Source organism: Bactrocera latifrons, unplaced genomic scaffold, assembly GCF_001853355.1.
Source record: "Bactrocera latifrons isolate USDA-ARS-PBARC rearing strain unplaced genomic scaffold, ASM185335v1 scaffold_94, whole genome shotgun sequence".
Lineage (NCBI taxonomy): Eukaryota > Metazoa > Arthropoda > Insecta > Diptera > Tephritidae > Bactrocera > Bactrocera latifrons.
Genome location: NW_017537645.1, coordinates 221,626 through 242,876, shown reverse-complemented (window position 1 = coordinate 242,876; position 21,251 = coordinate 221,626). Strand labels below are relative to the sequence as shown.

The window sequence follows — 21,251 nt, the reverse complement described above, 5'->3', positions numbered from 1 at the left end:
TCGGTGCGTTGGTTGGCGTGTCAAGTACTGCACGGCGAGCAGAGACAGAGAGAGGCAGCGAGGTGGCGATAGTGAGGCAGTGAGGCGATAGGCTGCAAAAGCAAACCGAACTTAAACTTGGAGTTGACTGCAAAACTATTCACTTGCAATCAGAACGTTCAACCGACAAGAAGCAATTAAAATCGGGTTCTCAGCTAAGTTAAGCCAAAGCAAAAAAAGAAATATTTCAAATTCAACAGCTCTTTGAAACCAAAGTTAATGAAGAGTGTCTTGTAATAAAGTGCAAATCCACACATATTTTGATTATAATCAACAGTGTTGAGTGCAGTTTGCAAATATTGCGTAACTCGAGCTCGATGCTGGACTTGAGCGTCATTTGAACTTGAAAGTGGAAAAAGTTTTTGTGTTTTAAAGAAAAAAAATAAAAAAAATTTCAAACATCAAAACTCTAAAATTAATGTAAACATTTACAAAACAGTTTAATCTACACAAAAATAATTAAATAATAAAAAAAAAAAAAAATTATTTAACTGCGTCGCGCACTGGTGAAACTCCACTCACGCTCATACCCGATAAGCGCTACTCCGCTGACGCCTATTTTTCGCGCCCACAAAAGGCTCCACGACAACACAACGGAAGTGGTCGCTTATTAAGTGCGGCGTAACTAAAGAAACAGTAACAGAAATTTGTGTTATTTGCATAAAACTAAGCGACTTTATTCATACGCCTGTGTTCGCGCACTACTTAATAGAAGCCGAAAAAGAGCACAAACATTCTTTACATTGAACTAACTACCGATTTTTAGTTGAAGTTTGAATTTTAATAAAAAAAAAAACAAAAACTATCCGAAATGCAGCCTCTAAAACGGTTCACACAATGTGGCAGTCTAACCATGCTCTTTGGCGTCTTCATTATACTCTTCGGTGTCAGTTCGACTGCTTTGACAACTTTTGGCAAGACGAATAATGAAAAGCCAACGCCAACACCAATAAGTAAGTTTCAACATAAGAACATAATTTAATATAATATATAGAGTGGAAGAAGCCTGAATTAGAAGAATTATATACGAATCTACACATCTTTCCTCGTCATCGTAATTTAGTAATTTCTACAGTAGTGTCAAATAATAATAGTTTGGAAACAATTATATTAATGTTTTCAAACAATGTTCGATTGGCACAGTTATAGCAATTCTCAAATGGTCTATAACCTGGCTTCCCAGAGTGATAAGCACAATTATCCATTTACTATTATATATCCATTTCAGCTCTCTATAATATTACTTCAATCTGTAAAACTCTTGAAAATATAAAATAATCTGAAATATACATAAACATTTATCGAAACATAAACAAAAAGGAGCTTACTCGTATAAGTATGTAAACACTCCTCGTCAATAGGTTAGACACACCCATAATTGTATTTAGTTGCATTGGGGTGTTAAATTTTTATTAATTCTATTAAATAAATGTTGATATGCAAAAGCCTTGGTTATTATTCAATACTTCTGTTTTCAAACATTTTCTTAAGCATACTTAATATAATTCATTTTTTAGAATTCATTTTAAACTTAAGCTTATTTTTAGTGATTGTAGACATTATTAGAATAAATATTAGAATAAATTAAAACAAAATACAAATATTCTAGTGTATGCAGTTTAGTGAAAACTCGCCCGAAGAAAGTTTAATTGAAGCAATCGATATATCTTTACTAATATATTGCTTGCGTCCTTCATTAATTATAATTAACTGCAAATATTTTTAATTAAGATTGATTGGCTACATGGATTTCCTCGGATAAAACATTGCATTTTTTTAAGAATTTTTTTCTCATAAAAAATTAAATATTGTATTAGAATTTTTATTATTACAAACATGCACCACACGGTGGACTAGTTCTAAAGAAATCTTGCCAACCGACTTCAAAAACACAGTTTCGAGAAAAAACGCGTTTGAAGATGGCGCACTTAGTCTAGCTAGGCTGGAGCGCAGAAGACCTCACGGCAGTATCTTCGAAACTATTACTCGGATCAACTTGAAAGTTTATGACAATATTCTACAGCTATTATAGAATTTAATAAGAGAATAAAATATTCGATTTTTTGAAACCCCTTAAGAACCAGAAAATATGGTGATAAAAGCATGATACAAGGTGCGTTCCAAGGTAAACAACAAACCAGATCAAAATGCGATAAATCGATATTTTGGAAATGTTCAATTTTATCTCCATGAATTTCAATGATGTTTTCGGCTAATTTTTGATGATGCTCAGTTTCGATGGAATTTCCGGTGATCATGGATTTTGATTGGCCCACATGTTGATCGTCATTTATTTCCTCACTAACAACTTTGAAAACGTTGAAACCACTCGTTGTAGCACTCTGCTACGAGATAGGAAATTATCGCCATAAACTTGTTTCATCAATTGTAACATTTCCGAAAAAGTTTTAGCAATTTTAAAGGAAAATTTAATGTTGACTCTTTATTTGAAGCTCATTTTCGCACCGATAACACAATTATACTGACGCTTAGAACGCAAGATCTTCACTTCCCATTCATGAAATGTCATGAAATTCTTACTGAACAATCGATACAGATAGCAGATTCCAATGCAAATTTAACATATAAATGGCGCCACCACGGGACGCTAGATTCTTGTTTCCATTGGATCGCACCTTGTGTTAACATTTGGACTCGAAATAATTTACTTAACTACAGTTATGAATCAGTACATTATTTGTTGAAAAGATCAACCCATGAGATCGATCCAAGTTTAATAATATTAGTATTTCGGCTAACTAAAAAGTTTAATAATTTAAAAAGTTACATCATACTGGAGGTAATGCACATATTTTTTATGAAGATATATCATTATTTGTTGAAAATATGCGAGAAAATTATGGAACAACAATCCAAGTTGTTATTTGAAAAATTGACCTTCTCAAACATCGTTAGCTTTCTCATTGTTTATCTTATCAGGCGTAAAATAAGCACGTTTTAAACCGTCGTTATGTGACGATTACATTAGATTAGATTGATAGATGAGGAATGTATCGTGACCTTAGGTCTATTGTGCCCTCTCCTAAGTCACATAGACTCAATTAGCCCCAGCAACGATACTTAGAAGACTTAATAAGTCTTTTTACAAAATTCGTTTTGGTGATTGTCGGCACCGAACATTTATGTAATACCTTTTTCCACAAAACATTGAAAACATTTTCTTATAATGATGACCTATCGGTAGGCTAGGTTAAGTTACGTTATACTGACCGGTTGTCATGCCATACAAAGACCTTCTGGTCCTTAGTGATGTCATATGGAGGTTCAGTTTAGTTTGAGGTGAAGTATTCGTAATAAAGGATACTTTTTGCAAACTTTTAGAGCGACTTTATCTCTAAGTTTGATATTTTGCCTAGTCACTTGAACTCCGAAGCTCTTTGATACTTAAGACGTGTTCTAAGTAAGCTGGGCAAAGGTGTAGTAGGCGTTTCAACGTCTATTTCATTCCAACTTTTCCTGCATGTATCGTCGGTACTTATGCACATCCGGCGCGCATATGATCCTAGCAGGTTGTAACCTGTCAAGAGGCCAACATCTGTCCGGCAGCCGATACTACGTGAGTAAAAACCATGTAAGTTTTTCTAAGGTACTTTTGGCGATCTTTCAAGGAGTTAACGCATTCCATCTCGCCTGATCCGCTAGTCCTTTCCCGGAATTCCTTTGTGGCCTGGAAATCAGTGTACTATATATGCAGCCACTTCCAGCAGCCGCTATTTCTACTGCCTTCATGCTTCTAAACACATTATCTAACGTAATGCGATCTGAGATTATTGTCTTAATTTCCGTCTGGCTATCGAAGAATATATTTATATATTTCCTGCATGTTAGCTATCTCGCCGCCTTTCCCAACTGCAAGAATTTCCGCCAAGAAAAAGCCCATTGGTTGATGCGATGTGAGGGAAGTGGCGCCGTCTTGTTGAAACCAAATGTTGCCAACATCACGACCTGCAATTTCAGGAATCAAACAGTCGGTTATCCCATTTGACGGTTACGTTCTCATCGGTATCATTTTTGAAGAAATATGGACAAGTGATTTCACCAGTCCACAAACCTTTGTGTTTACAGCTCTTGAATCTCTTAATGTTGCTATTTGTCCCAAACGCTTGCTTATTTACATACCGTTTGAGACACAAATGCCAAAAACTTGGCTCGGAAACGTCGGATCTTCTTGGAACATATCAGGAGACCATAAAGCGAAGCGATGTCACTTGGGAAGGTCGAGCGGCTTCAGTTATTGTACAAGCTGTATTTTGTATGCTTTTGATTTAAAATTTCGACGTAAAATGCGGCAAGTCGTCCCACTAGTCAGTCCGAGTTGCTGCGAACGGAGCCGAATCGATTCTACACGGTCTTCGTGTACACTCTAAGCTCGGCTGCTTTATTTTCTTCACTGCGTATTGAAAGTGGTCTATTACGCTCATTCTTTCTCAGTATACATTTTTATACTTTAATTTGTCAGCATGTTGAATATGGAAACTTTTTCATAAAAATAAAAATTATCAAATACATTTTTCTTTCTTAATTAACTGTTGGAAAAGATGTGAAACTTGAACAAAAATATTATTACAATTCCCGCTCGATATTTATCTAATATACATATATTGTAGGATTTGTTCTATTACAAAGCAATTCCTTTCAAATGTATTATATATGTTTTCAAAATTAGCATTGTTATTAATAATAACTTGACATCAGTGTATCAGCCTTGAACAATCGCTAATATAAGTAAAGTTTGTCGTTTTGACACATGTCAAACGTAGTTAATAGTTAAATTAAGTAGATACCATAAACGAATGTCAAGAACCTAATAGATTTAAAGATTAAAGATAATTACTTCTAAATCCTCTAGTAGTAATGTTAACTATTAGTCAGATTTTTCTGGCGACCTTAATAATCAGCTATGTGCATGTGTGTGTAAATGTAGATCCATTAATAATTTCATAATAATTGCAGTCGCCTTCAATTTGCTTTTTCAATAATTTGTCAAAAGATTTATTTCAATGCAAGCGTATCTATGTGTGTGTGGGGTATATGCTTAATATTTTCCATGACAAAATATTCATTAACTTTTGTCAGAATTTTTTTCTTGTCTGCAAACACACATATGTACATATATACAAGCCGTTTAGTTAGACAAATCAAATAAGTGTGCAGGTGTCTGAATAATTTCTGCCGATTCGCAAGCGTTGTAAGCGCATTAACAGTTATTTACTTGGACAATTGATATGATTTGCTAAGAGCTCCGTGTGAGTCTCTGAGAATATCGTAATTTTGTCAGCGTAGTATTTGTAATAAAATACAAAGAAATGCGCGAGCTGCAGATGTTTGGAAACACAATTAACGGGATTGGCAAATGGGGTGCATGCAGCTTTTAAGGGGTCTTTGATGAAGGTTACTCGATTGTTGTTTGTAAAAATACTTATTTTTCGTAGTTTACATTTTTATTTGCATCAGCTGAAAGAGATGTGTCTTGGAGGTTAGATATGTCCTTAAATTGCATTTAACTGTGAATTTATTAAACATTTTGAAACTGAGAGGATTGGATGTTTTTATTATAGCTATTTATTATGTAGGCGATTTCAAATGAATTGATGAAAAATAAATAAACATATATTGTCACAAAAAAGAACCCGGAATTTGTAAATAAAACGCAAAGTATTTAATTATTCATCAAAATTTATTTTGTCGCAGACAATGTAATTCCTACTAGATGTAATACATATGTATATGCCAATGATTTCCAGTGCTCTATATACTTTACATAAGCACATTTTGGGAAGGCCTTCAGCTCCTACAACGAATTTGAGTTTGGAGAACACAAAAGAGGTATAAGGATCTAAATTCAGCGAATACATTGGTTAATCGATGGTTTTGACTGGAGGATCGAGTCGAGCAAAAACGTGTTTCATTTCGAAAATATCCACCATCATTCGAAGAGGTTCGCGATAGATCGAAGAGAATCGCGAGAAATGTCGCACTCTCTTGCCATCTCTCTAACACTTGACTGACGATTTTCAAGCATCATATCCTTCACTTTTTTAATATTTTCATCAACTGAAAAGGTTGAATCCAGAACGGGGCATGTCTTCAACGATCTTCCGCTAATTTTGATGTCAAAGATGCATCACGTTCTGAAAAACGAACTGTCGAAAAATCGATAAAACAAATCATCGAGTCCGATCGCTAAGTAAGCACTGCTATCATTTCCCAGAGCTAAGCATTACACACAACCCTTTTGGAAACCTTTTAAATAAGGCTGCATCCAAAAAATGCTCAATATAAGGGTGCTATGTGATCGTATTGACCCGAATTTCAAGATTTCTGCTGAATCGCAACCAAGTCAGTCCATTTATGAAGCGGGTAAACCGTAACTACTAATAATGAAAATTACAACAAAGTCATGCCAAAGTGGTCGTGTACGAGTCGCGGTGCAAAAACGGTGGCCAAGACTGGATTGAAGGTCAGGAAGATTGGTGTGTTTGACAGGGAATCGTGTTCTATGATCTGTTCCATTACAGCCAAACTCACACAACAATAAGGCGTCGCCAGAAGCCCCGGAAGCTTGGCTGGGAGACTTTTATGAACTCACCTTTAAATTTGGACCTGGCACCAAGCGATTACTACTTGTTACTTGCATTGCGAATGATTTTTTTTACTGAAAAATGCATCTCAAGAGAAGCTAGTCCAACTCAGTTTTTTGTCAATTGACAAAAATTTCTCTGCGAGTGGCATTATGAAATTATATTCAAAATGATAAAACATTTTCTATTTTTGAAAAAAATTAAAATTAATTATTTACCAAATTATAATAGTATGTTTATTTTTAAAGGGATTTTAATGATGAGTACATATTTTATTTATTTGGCTTTTATATGAAATTATGAATCGCTATAGTACCTGTGCCTTCATAGTTAAATACAGTGTGTACCAAAATTAATATTAATTTCGAATGACAGTTTAGCTAATGTGCCCCGATATTCTAATTCCTCAAAAGACACAAAGTTCTATTTAAAACTGTAAAGATTAATCTGTAGTTAGGAGACGACCAATTTCGTAAATAAAAAACTATAGTTTTTAAACCACTAACCATTCCTTTACAACTTCATCTATAAATACCATCCAGATTTGGAGTGATTTGGTAAAACTTCTTCTTCTATTTCGTAGAAATTCAACATCAATTTCATAAACTTCATTTTTTTTTTTGTTTTTCGTTATGAGAGAGTTTAGATATGATACAGCTTCATGGACTATACCTCTACACAAGCCCTACATCTACAAAAAATCGATGAAAAGATAGCACGTGCCCTTTTTTTTATCAACTTTATAAAACTGGTTTGTCAACACACTCAAGAACTCGAATAAGAGCTGCAAAAACATGCACCAAATTAATGACTTGAACAATAAATGTGAATATGAATATTAATGAGCCAGAGTTAAGGAGTTAGTTCCAGTTTGGGCAATAAAATCATTATTGATTATCAAGTCGACTAGTTATGCAAAAAAAGTAGAAATGAGAAAAGAGTAGCTCATACTGTTTTAGGTGCGCAAAACGATGAGAGATCTCAGCGATTTTTGGCTGCGTATCAACTTGTTATTTCTTTGTCCCCTGCAAGCGGCTGAAAGCTTTCGTGACTAATGCTAATTCTTTACTAGTTTTGCATATTTACAAATTTGTGCGTTGAAATTTCGATGAAACATTGTTTACAATATTAGCTGAGTAAGCTCTGCTTGTGCTTACAACGCCTAATTTGTAATAAGGAAAACTATAAAAGAAATCAAATGAAATTAGTGAGTACCTATTGAGTGACAGGTGGAATTTTGTGTGGTTATAACCTTGAAATTTGCATGCAAAGCAAATAGAAATGACAGCTGAAATCAGCTATTGATGAAACAAATTTTTTATGCAAGAAACATAAACATACAAATATACATATATATACCCAATTTGTATCGAAATAAATTCATCAAATATTCTTTTTGTTATTTTGTTCGTTTTTGTTTCCGCTATCCCTACTGAATGCCATAAAAAAAATAAACAAATAAATAGTTAAGGGCAAGGAATGTAACAACCATGATGACTGCATAACGATAGATAAAACCAGCTGCGTTAAGGATCCCAACGATTACAAGCATCGTTGCCTGTGTGGTGATGATTCGGCGCCGGTTAATGGACATTGCCAGGATGTGCTAAAAGGTGAGTTGATACAAAAACAAAAAATCCTTCAAAGTAGTAATAATATGCTGCACAAAATATGCTCAAAAAATATCAAAAGCTATGAAATAATAATCCGATAAATTTTCCGATAACCATAATTTTTAGACCATCGTTTATGAACCCTAGAGAATGGAATACCTTTCAATTTGGTCGAGTATTATTCTCAGATATTTTTTGTCATAAGGTGATACACCTCAAAGGCACTGTTCGTTCAAAGCTTTATCCCGATACATAGTATTAATTGGTTCTTGATTTGCTTACTGAAAATTGGAAGGATCAGGTGGAATTTAAGTTTGTGTGGCATGGCATGGTTTTGCCTTATATTACACATTTTCACACATAGAAATATCAGGATAATATCATCTATCGAATTTGGTTGAAATCGATTGACTAGATCCCGGCTTCCTCAGTGGGCAGGGAGTAGAATTTGCCCGCGTTAAGGAATGCCTGTTGTAAGAATATGCCCTGTGTCTCATTTTTGACTTGCCTTGAAATTTCAGCATAGTCTTGTCAGAAATAGTTTTATAATGTTCAGCTTGAACTGATATTATAGATTTTAAACGAGATTCCTTCTAATGAAGAGGCATTTGAATATTACCAGTCATTGAGTTTGATGGCTGCTTAACTGGTAGTAGCAAAAGCTACAAGGTCTGGCCGGAAACATAAATCTGGTACCACTGGGAAAAGTTAGCTCTTGGAGTTCACTCCAAGCTGCCAATTGGGCTTAGCTTTTTATGGAGATTCATGGTGGCTGTGGATAAAACTTAAAGCAGGTGGAATTGAAAATTCAGTTCAGTGTGGAGTCGTACTGAGGCTAGTTGACGAACCCATGCTTCCCCAAGGCACTGTAGTAAGATGTTGCAAAATTATAAAAATTTAATAGCTTTCGGCCACTTGCTTCGTGAGGAATTATATTACATTTTGATATACGATTTTAAACAATCTACATTTGACGGATTGTAGCCGATGGAATCAAGGTACCGTATATCCGTTAAATGAAAAAAAATTACGAAATTATTTCGAATTGCTTTCGCTTACATCTTATTCTGTAGAACCGATTGATTTTTTTCTGTCTCCAGACCAAAAGAAAAAATAAATAACTGGTCTAATGAGCGCTATTTCGAAGGAAAAAAAAAGACTAGGTTCGAGTGCTACCGAACATTTTATATTCTTGCAACTTTCAGGTATCAAAGCAAGGCAATTACCTGAAGACATAAAACGTCAACCTGCGAATCAAAATGCAAGCAATTTTAACACACATGCATACTATATATAACTCATATGCTGACATACACATACGGTTGGTTAGAAAAACGAAAACCATTAGGGTAGTATCCACCCAATTTCATCTATTTTTCCCAATACCACATACTGTTAACATGTCAGATACTAAAAAACTAATCATATAGAGTAAAGTTAGTCGGATGTTCGAAAATCCTGATGTTAGTTATATATGGGGTAAGTCAAGTTTTCGATCAAACTTATTTATTTTTGACACAAAGAAACACTGTTACGAGTAAAACAAGTTCTGCAGTTTTCATTGAGATAACCCAAATATTGGTCGATATATGCAGTATAATGCATATAATGGATGTTCGAAAATCTTGATGTTAGTTATATAGGGACTATGACAAGCTTTCGCTCAATTGTATATATTTTTGGCACAAAGATACACTGTTACGAATAAAACACGCTTTTTTATTTTCATTGAGATAACTCACATATTGGCCTATATTTGCGGTACAAAATCACCCGAAAGTTCGATTATCTTTATATTAGATATATGGGGATTAAGGGAAGTATTGGTCCGATTTATCCTATTTTTGACATACGGACATACCATTATCAGAGAAGTACTATCCCTGAATTTCAGTTATATATCTTAGACATTGACCGACATTTTCTAACAAAATTCAACATAGTTACGAGGGTCTGAATATTAGGTACCTAGGGCATGAACAGTTTTTGTTGGATTTGAACAATTTTTAGTCATAAATGAAATTTAAAATTGTGTTTATGGGAAGTAGGCGTGGCTATTACCCGATTACGCTCATTTTCACAGTACCAAATTTTATCGAAGCCAGTCGGTTGGGTCCCGAGATCATCCAATTTTCACACCGTAAGTAGCTTAAGCGGTTTAGAAGATATGCACGTTAAACTTATTAGAGGGTGGGGACACGGTTAATGGCGATTTGTGGACGTGGTAGTCTACGAATGTCAACCGGATTTCAATTTTTCATGTCACCCTGATCATTTATATATGTGTATATAACCCTATATCTATCTCGTTTAGTTTTAGGTGACACGTACAACCGTTAGTTTTACAAAACTATAATACTCTGTAGCAATTGGTTGCAAGAGTATAAAAAACGACATCGCTAAGTTAAAAATGCCCTACCCGCGATTTACCGCCCTTCATTCCTATGATATCCGGGTAAATTAAACGGAGAAAAAAATCGGTGATATGCAGCTTTGTAGAAATCTTAAATCATTATTACAATTATTAGAAAATGGTAATTTTCCACGAATTTATTAACACCCAGGAAGAAACATCTAAGAACTGGACTTTCTCCTGACCCAAAACTCAGCGGACATGGGTAAGCAAACATCTCAGTCCATATTGAAGTAATTCTTTGGCCAATGGTCCCATCGGAGAGAGATGAGAGGAGAGTAGGTAAGGAGTAGGGGGATAAAGTTCCGCACTTCAGCCTACCTACTCCTCCTCCTACTATTAAAAAACAGGAAGAACGTATACAAATGATCAATATGATGAGTCGTTTGTCTGTATATAATCGAACTTGCACATGTTCTTTTCTTCTCAAATAGTTGCATTTGACGAGATATCTACGCATGACATGACCAGATATTGGCATGGATTATTGTCCAATACATAGGTGAAGCTTAAGTTACCGTTGCTTTCTTATTCTTTTTAGTTTTTAGTATCCAGGGAAAATACTAATACTAATATTTATAAGTACTTTGTAGTAAAATAAATGAAATGTTCACCGCTTAAAAAAACGTATACCATTTGCTTCTCCTACATTTACATTCGATATCCGTCATAATCTCAGAGTACAAAATTTATTTGGAACATAAAACCGCAATATGCATGTAGATATTTTGTTAATTTCATTAGCCTTGAATAATGCCAACCAGCACTAATTTCCGGAACGTTGTTCAAAATTATTCATACAAGTGCAGTCAACACGGCGTATGAGTAATAGTTATGCACTGTAGTAGTAGTAGTGGCCAATAATAGAGTGGTGACATGATTGCAAGCCAATTTGATGCAATGTCATAACTGCAAGGAAACTTCAAATCTGAATTACCTATAAATACATAAACTTGTGCCCACACACATGCACACAGGTAGTAGAATTCTTGCAATCTTCCGCATACAAAAGCCAATAAAAAATGCCATTATAGATCTGCCTTATAATTTGTAAACACAATGTAACGGCTTTTGCTGCCACTTCGTGTGCACTGACACGAAATTCTTCTGCACACAAGAAAGTGTCGTCGATTACCCGCTAACCGCCAACCCGCCAAGCCATTGTACTCATGGTAGTGCAGCATGACACACAGTTATTTCCTTATGACTTAATGGCATTCCATAAGCGTGTGCAACGCTCATTTAATTGCTTCATTGCAGCAATAATTTCAACGCCAATTAACTTACACAGATGGTCGAGTGGGAAATATGCATCTTTGCATGCATTTATTTGCAACAGCAAACATACAAATACATATGTTTATATATGTATATATATTTGTACAACACAATTGGCACGAATTCCATTTATTCTAGTTTTTAATAAATCGTGTCTAACTATATTTACTTGTCATTCGTGTCAGCAAGTTTTGACGCGTTCTATAGTTGAGTGCAAATATTTGTGCTGCTTAAATACAACTCTGCAAGGTTACTCACTCTCACTAATCTTAATGATCTCATCAACTAAGCATCCATCCTTTTTCAAGTATATCTAAATAATAGAACAAAAATAATTGTTATGTTGTTATTATTTCTTAATTCTCTTTACACATTTATTGCCCTCTTAGTTGTACTATTGAAGCAAGCTTAATTCTCTTTTATTGCTTCCTTTCTGTTTTAATTGCATCGTCCCTATTAAAATCTTATTTTCGTTATTTGCCTTGTATGGCATATCCTTTTGCTTACATTTGCTTTGTCATATGTTACTATTTACAATGCACTTAGCAGGCTAACGCCTAAATGTATGCCAACTTGTATAAAAATAACTGTGTCACAGTCAATTTTGGGTTGGGCTAGGAGCATTTTTGTCTTCTGCAGCTGATACAGCTAGTTCGCCCTAGCTACTACCATACATTTAAAACGAGTTTGACAAGAAAGTGATCTATTAAGCGGTCAGACCAATCTAAAATAAAAAAAAAATCAATATTATGTTGGTAGTAGTAAATAAAATTTGCTTGGAAGTCAGCTAAAGTGCAAATATCTTTGAAATAATTTCCTCGAAACTATATTTTCATGGTGGATGGTTCTGAAGATGGACAAATGGCGATTATCGCATGGATCTTATCCATATTAAGATGCTGTTTTTACTTCATATGATAAGAGGTCGAAATCAACGTCACTCGCCCTCTTGAAAAATATGATACCGAATTTCTTTCCTCTCAGAATAAATGATCAAAGTTAAAACTTTTTTGGATCAAGCACTGAATTTTTCATATATTTATAATAAATAAATATATAAATGATCAGCGTGACAAGCTGAGACAATTTTATTTTATTTTCTCTATCTGTCCGTCAGTTTATACGAGAATTAGTTCTTTAATATTTGAGATATCGATATGAAATTTTCATATATCCCTTCTTTAAAAACTTTCTGCTTTGATACCCTTTGTCGTCTCAAAATGCTTGCCTTTCATCGGCGTTTTCAGACAAGGAAACAAAAAAAAGCCGAGGGGCCACATCTGGAAAGGTTTGGTATGCTGGCCTTGGTTAGGTAGCATCTTCCAATTGGATGCGATGTCTCGTCGGACCCGATTGAACCTTCTTTTAAGTTTTTCTTGAGAACACGTCAAACTGGGCGTTGACGGTTTGTCCAGGAGCAATGAGCCTCGTTTTCACTTCTCTCTTCCCGGTCCTCCAAACAGGACTAGTGTCTTGCTAAAGCAACATCTGGGTAAGCCTGCTTGATCATATCAAACGTCTCTTTCGCAGATTTATTCACACAAAATTAAGTCGCGTACCTCTGCTCTAACGAACGCTGCATTTTCGGCTTACACCACTCACAGAAAGACGGCAACCGAAAATGTTTGCCCAGACTCTCTAAGTGCTCGGAGACGACTGACCAGCCGCTCATTCGTTATCTAGTACAGTCGCGGTGGAATAAAATCAGTTCTAATACTTTCCGGACAAAAATTGTATAATGGAAAATACTTAAGCATTTCAATGATTCATTACGATATCTTGGTTAAACGGAAGCCACAAAGTTCTATTTAAACAATTTATATCCGCCTGGAAAGTATCAAAACGGAAGTCCAAAGTTCGAGTGGAACCGAATATTTTATAGTCTCGCAACCTGCAAGGATCAAAGTGAAAGACGTATTCTAGTCAAAGTTTGCTCAGGAATGAGGCCTATTTCTTGCTCAATAGGTATGTAAACAAGAGAGGTGAGAATGTAATCGTCAATGGTGACCGTTATCGCACCATAATAACCGACTATTTGAGCCCTGAAATTGAAGCTCGTGATCTCGGCAGCATTTGGTTTCACACGCTGCTTTCTACATATCTCATAAATCAGTGAATTTATTGTGAGAACACTTCAGTGAGCAGATAATTTTACGTTTTGGACCGGTCGATTGGCCACCAGAATCGATTCAAGCCTTGGAGCAAAACATTACGCTTGTCACTCGCCAGCTACCAGCAATTCTTGCTCGAGCCAAAGAAAGTTAAACTCAACACATCAGAGAAGTAGCCGCGGCCAATATTTGAAGGAGATAATCTTTCAGAAATTAATGCCTAAGAATATTCTTTCGAATGATAATAAACATTTTAAGTTCCTTAGTAGTTCTTAGAAAAACTGTTTTATGGGGAGTGAGAAAAAATTTGTTTATAATCCGAATTCACAAATTTTTATAGCGTTCGTAGAGGCAATTTGGGCAATTTGTCATGAGCGAATTTAGTGATTGTATATTAAGTGGTTTAGGATATACATATGTTCATTAAACCTTCGCGGTTTTTTTTTTTAATTTTTAATCCACAGATGCGCCTTGCAACTGCGATCGCCTGTGCCAAAATACAGTTTTACCATATATCTTAATTCAGTGCTTAGTTATGGCACTTTGTAGGTGTTTGTTTAATGGCATGTGTGTTCGTACTTAAATTATAGTATGACGGACCGACAGACAGTCACTCGACAGACTAGTCGTCAAAACTATTATACTCTGCAGCAACAAGAGTATAACATATAACAGTTATGGTTTACGGATCAATCGATCTAACTAATCCTTAATATTGTCACTTCCAGGTCTACGTCACAAATGCACCAGCAGCCATGAATGTGAAGATGGTTTGGTTTGTCAATTCGAGAGTCTCAATCGTACAATTGGTGTATCGAAATTCATTTCCAAAACTAAATTATGCCTCTGCGACAATGAGAGTGGATTCTTCGAAGATGTTTTGCGTGACATTTGCAGCGGCGGTGAGTAGCAAATTAACAATATTTTTAAATAAAGAATTATAATGAAGATAATTTTGACTTCTTACAGCTTCGCTACAAACAATCGCAAATATTTTGTGCTCGCTGCTCTCCACAGTGGCGCCGTTCATTGGCTACGCACGCATGAAGCCGCATTTCTAAACGGTCGACCAACAGCAAATGAGCTAAATAAGTTTTATCACCGTTTTTTCTAACTTTAATTTCTCTACCAATTGTGATGTTAAATATTTTGAATATTTAGTTGAAGCACACTGACACACTAGAAACTACAGTATATGGTCAATTAGCTTAATCAAATATAGTAAGTGTGATTGTTTACATAAATATATGGCGGCACTGCACACCGAAGTGAATTATATACAAACATGTATAGTTTGTGAGCGTTACCAGATTTTTTGATTACTACTTTTTTTAATTGTTATAGCAAAATATATGAAACAACTTATTCAACTTAAAGAAAAAAACCTCAACTCGAACCAACTGGCATATATAAATATTTGTATGTAATTATAAGTATCACTGGTTTTATATAAATATCGATTTTACTGTGTGTCACCAACTATCGTGCCTCTTACATGAAATGTAGTTTAAGTTTATTTACCTGTATACACCTAAATGCTCTACTATATACATACATACCTAACTACAGTTTTAGTATATAAGTGTAATAAATAACGAAATATTGTAAAATATACTCGTATATTTCTATCATTGATGTCTTATATTCAAATTCATAACATTACTACCTGTCTCTTATACACATCTAGATGTGTATAAGAGACAGACTATATACATACATACCTAACTACAGTTTTAGTATATAAGTGTAATAAATAACGAAATATTGTAAAATATACTCGTATATTTCTATCATTGATGTCTTATATTCAAATTCATAACATTACTACCACCGCCAAGTCTATCGGCCTTAACACTAAGGTTCCCTTAAAGTCAACTTCATATACAAAATTAGAAGAAATAATACAGAATATAACAATAATAAAATCTACGCAATGCACACACATGGATTTTACAAAACTATATAGTACAGTGATCATCTGAAATTGATCTTACTTTCAAGAGATACTATTCTTTGCAGCACTCAACTCACCGGCAACAAATCTGAGAACACTTAAGCACGTGCTAGTTGTAATTCTACACTGTAGTTTGTTAAAAAGTAATAAGAAATTAATATAAAGGTTTACTTGCATAAAAACACACTTTCGTTTTACACGATTTCAGTGGTGGCGAGAAGGTATAACAGCTTAACTCTTTGAACAATTTTGAGGAGAAAATCGAAGTTAAGCTAAGCGGTTATGACTTGCCAACTGAATTAATAAAATGTTTTGATTTGCCATTTGTACCTTAGATAATAGAATAATTATTCCTAGACTTAAGCGCATTATTAGTCACCCTTTAAAATAAGTAATTATATATTTGGGGCATTAGTATATAACCAGGCTTTGTATGTGATTAAGTTTTGTTGCCAGAAAATTATATATTTTACTAAGATATTATTTTGCTTAGAAAATACGGTCGCCAAAGCACTAAATTGTGTTTAGAAAAAGTTTCGTTCAGTTGAAATGCCATGGATTTTAGTCTGCGCATCGAATAAATCAAATTCAACGGTTCACAGTCGTTGTTGTTATTCTTGGCACACGTAGTATCTTCCATTTAATTTTTGAATAACAATGTTATCTCAAAGTGGTTGCTAACTGATTTAATGGGTTAGGCAAATAATATCTCGATAATGAGGAATGAGAACTGATCTGTTCGGTTCATGAATAATACCTCTCATAAAACTAACTAACTAACCTTTTGTCATATTTACTTATATGATGATATGAATTTCAAAAGTTATAAGCTATTCAAAACTCGATAGAACTTTGGATAGAAAACAAAGAATATATAGCAATTCATAGAGCAGCCAGTTCCAGATAAGGCAACCCGCATCATCCTCTTAATAAGTGGCTTTGGATCGGTGGTGATTACTCCCTAACCAATAATAAAGAAACATACTTGAGGTAGTGTGAATGGCATCTCCGATTGGACAGCTCTTTAATGACACTCTAAATCTTCCATGCTGTTTTTGCATATTCGTTCGTCTTAAGCGTGTACTCGCCGGATTTGATATCATACTTATCTCAAGATTTCTTTCATTTCAAAATATTGAGGAGGTATTGTATTCCATAAGCCCGCTTTTAGAGCGATTTTTGACCCTTGATATTATCTATCCAACAAAACAAAGATGGATTGATTGATTAATACAAATTTCATTATCTTATGAACCAATCAAAAAACAGATTTTCATAAAAAAGAGTTCGTCTAAATATCGATTATTTTAATATTAAAAATCAGATATTTAGCGATTTTTTAATATTACAAATTAGGTATTTAAAAGTTTTGTTAGTTTATACAAACGAAAGATTTGTAAATGATATGCGCTCTAAATTTTAAATAAACTGTTAAATGATCAGAAATTGAAAATAGTTAAAAAGTAGTCAAAATCACGAAACTAAAACTAAACGACTATAATTAAAAACAATTAATTGTGAAAATTCTTTTAGAGAAGATTGCTTTCTCGCTATTGAAATATGACATAAAATAACGATTTTTTAAATTTCTGGAATAGGATATCCCCTTAAAGCAGTTACATAAAAAATATGTTGTGAAAAGAAATTGAAACATGACACTTGCGTTAATAACCACTTTGTTAAAATGGTAACACCAGTTTTTAAGGGATTGCTATACTAAAGCTCCAGAGGGTTTGCTTGCAGCGTGACATACATAAAATTGTGAGAAAGCGAGTGAGTGGGTTTATCTGTGTAATGATTAAAGTCTATAGACAATTTTTCATTAGTAAAGTTTTGATTATAAAATTATGTCAGCGGATCCCAAGTTCAAAACGGAGGATGCTGTATAAAGAGAACAGATTAATATAACATCATTCATATGATAAAAAGTGCAGAAATTATTTGATAACCCTTTTTTATTGCTCTGGTTATATACGCTGATCACATTTCAAAGCTATAAACATTTATAGATATTTAATGGTAAACACAAAAATATTGAAAATGAAAATCTTAATCAAATAATCGTATTGTAGTTTATGTTCAACCGTGATTTTAATGTATGTATGTATGTGAAAATTTTTTCGTACCTTGTTTTCAATAAAAGTCCAAAACGCTAATATGTCGTCTTTTATTTTTCGTTCGAAGATAATTTGAGTAAGTAACCATTACAAACATTGTCCCATATCAACTAAACATAAAGCCAATAAAAGTAAGAGAACGATAACTAAAATATGTAAGTTCATCGCTGCTTTCTAATTAGTCTAAAAAGCTAGATGTACTAAAATTATCAAAAAATATTTGTGATGCAGTTCTGATTAACAGTCAGAGATAGGAAGGATCAGTGAGAACCTTTTTGAAAGATCATTTCAGCCTAAGAAAAGTTAAAGTGTTGATTCCAAATCCATTCATGAAACGTTTTATTACAGCGGTGAGTCTTGTATATATGCCCATATCGTGTTAAAAGTGAGCCGAAGCCAAAAAACCAATCTAAAAACGTTGACACAAATGTAGTGGGGCAAGGGGAATACTTTATATACCATTGGCATAGTCGTCGATCTCAAATTCAGGTTGTAATTAAGAACCCTCTAGGATTGCTTTTCTAAATACATTTTTTTCAATACATCCAAAAATATATGTATATAAACACAAGCTCTGCAACTGTGTACCTCTCACCTATGTCCTTTTTCGTTGCCAACTAGATGTGCTCCAAGATTTCATTCTTTTCCTAAATTTAAAATTTGCTTAAAATATAAATACTAAAATATTAATTAAAAAATGTAAAACTGTCATGCATGCCGTTTTCACATAGCCTCCGTACTGTTTTGTCATAATTCTAGCACCCATAAACCCTTCACAGTATCTGCTATAATTCAATTATAAGTTATCAAAGATCGCCCAAGCAGGTAAATATGGTAAACCATAATTACAGCAGTCAAAACACGGTATAGCATACAACAACAAAACTTACAACAAGCAAGCAATAATCACTACTTGTTGCCGTATGCTGATTTCATATACACAATTTTAATCATATTAAAATATTTAAAGAATCTCATTCACCTTTTGAATTTGTAGTTGCAATTCATTCCCCGAAGCACAATACTGCTCGCTTCATAATAATCGTAATAATAACACTTTCCCACGAACGAAATTAGTTGTACGAAGTGCTTTGCTTGCTGCTCGAAGCAACAACAATTTGTTAAATTCGCTTGCGGTAGTTTGTAAAACACTGAATCTTCAAATATTTGCCATATTTTAGACTAAAAACATTTAATTATTGTTTACATTTAATAAAATTACTAATTTCTTTGATAAATTCACAATTTTCACAAAATTTCTCACAAGTGAATCGGAAGCAAATGCGCGACGTTTGAAATGGCGGCGGAAACAGAATAATGCAAATGGGAAGAATGTAGTTGCCAGCACGCCAAAAAGAGTAACGGAAAATAAAACTAACATTTGGTACGCACTATGCGATTTTATAATCATAATAACATTATTAACAAAAAAAATCAGTAAATATAATGTATTAGTACTTAACGCATTATTTAGAACAAACAAGTAACGAATTATAAAATTCATATCTCAACGAATGGTATTTAGTATTACTATTTAATAGCTGCAAATTCCAATTTGAATGTCAAACACTTGCAATTTTATAATAAGAATATAAATCTAACTACAATATTTGAAAAAAAATCTAGAAGCAGTAAATTAAGCTGAATACGGTAAATTTTTGCCAGTTTCTTTGAGTCTGTTCGCCTTGTAACTATTGTCTAACTAACTGTGAACAGATGTGGCATCACTCTTTTAATGCGCTTTCCTGTCTTCGTCATCTTCCTGTCATCTCTTATTCTCAGTCACATATTACGAATATTTTATTATTAGAGATATTCATAGAGCAAATTAAATAATATATTCGTAATGTTCAGTTTTTATAAATGTAATTACCCGAAACTGTACATTCATAATGTTCAGTATTTTATGAAAGTAATTACCCGAAAGTGGCTTCTGAGCACTCAAAGAAGGAGTTTAGTGTCAGTGATTGTGTGTACATTTTTGTTGGTGTATGGAGATATCGTTACTTCATGATGCAAGTTTTAACATAATATTGAACGTTCGACATAGTAATTTGGAAAAAACGGTGAGTTTTCTTAAAAATAACAGTAATATCTGTCTCTTATACACATCTAGATGTGTATAAGAGACAGGGAGTTTAGTGTCAGTGATTGTGTGTACATTTTTGTTGGTGTATGGAGATATCGTTACTTCATGATGCAAGTTTTAACATAATATTGAACGTTCGACATAGTAATTTGGAAAAAACGGTGAGTTTTCTTAAAAATAACAGTAATATCTGTCTCTTATACACATCTAGATGTGTATAAGAGACAGGGAGTTTAGTGTCAGTGATTGTGTGTACATTTTTGTTGGTGTATGGAGATATCGTTACTTCATGATGCAAGTTTTAACATAATATTGAACGTTCGACATAGTAATTTGGAAAAAACGGTGAGTTTTCTTAAAAATAACAGTAATATTCAATAAAGTAAATTTTCCAATTGAGACAACGTAAAGCGATCAGCTGTCAACAGCACTGCTCTGCCCATGTAGTAAGCCTTAAAACATTTTCGATAACATTTTGCAGCTAATGGAACTTTTGGTTGCTTGGAATTAAATGATTTTAACAGAGTTGTATTATTGATCATAGGCCTTTAAATTTATAAATACATTTAAAAGATCTGACCTGTTTTTTTTTTTTTTTTTGATATTTTTTTATACAAATTTTTATTCTTCAATAGAACTTTTTTCACATATTATGAGGTACATACATACATATATCGTGGAGTGTATAAACAAATTTTTTTGGAATTTGTATTGACATCTGTCGGAGAAATGGCTGGGTTAATGAGATGCGTTTTTCACTGACGGACACGATTTCTCATGTTTGGATCATCTAAAACACAAAAATCCAATTTATTCTTAAAAAGTACGTGAATGGTTATCGTCCCTACTTCTCTTCTTGATTGGCGTAGACACCGCTTACGCGATTATAGCCGAGTTAACAACAGCGCGCCAGTCGTTTCTTCTTTTCGCTACGTGGCGCCAAATAGATATTCCAAGTGAAGCCAGGTCCTTCTCCACTTGGTCCTTCCAACGGAGTGGAGGTCTTCCTCTTCCTCTGCTTCCCCCGGCGGGTAC

The 21,251-nt window shown here is 34.0% G+C and overlaps 1 protein-coding gene across 1 annotated transcript; it reads left to right on the top strand.

Annotated features, from left to right (window-relative positions):
• The first annotated feature begins 521 nt into the window (after nucleotides 1–521).
• LOC108977698 lies at nucleotides 522–15,684 on the top strand. Its single transcript, XM_018947535.1, has 4 exons — nucleotides 522–992; nucleotides 8,108–8,254; nucleotides 14,785–14,958; nucleotides 15,026–15,684. Exons 1-4 carry the CDS (start codon nucleotides 851–853, stop codon nucleotides 15,115–15,117), a joined length of 555 nt encoding a protein of 184 aa, XP_018803080.1. The 5' UTR covers nucleotides 522–850; the 3' UTR covers nucleotides 15,118–15,684.
• Nucleotides 15,685–21,251: the final 5,567 nt, after the last annotated feature.

Bases quoted from the DNA above. Each gene is read 5' to 3' on its own strand.
- LOC108977698 (XM_018947535.1), top strand. From the start codon at position 851: ATGCAGCCTCTAAAACGGTTCACACAATGTGGCAGTCTAACCATGCTC. The intron at 8,255-14,784 runs GTGAGTTGATAC...TGTCACTTCCAG, and splicing joins TTGCCAGGATGTGCTAAAAG to GTCTACGTCACAAATGCACC. The intron at 14,959-15,025 runs GTGAGTAGCAAA...GACTTCTTACAG, and splicing joins GCGTGACATTTGCAGCGGCG to CTTCGCTACAAACAATCGCA.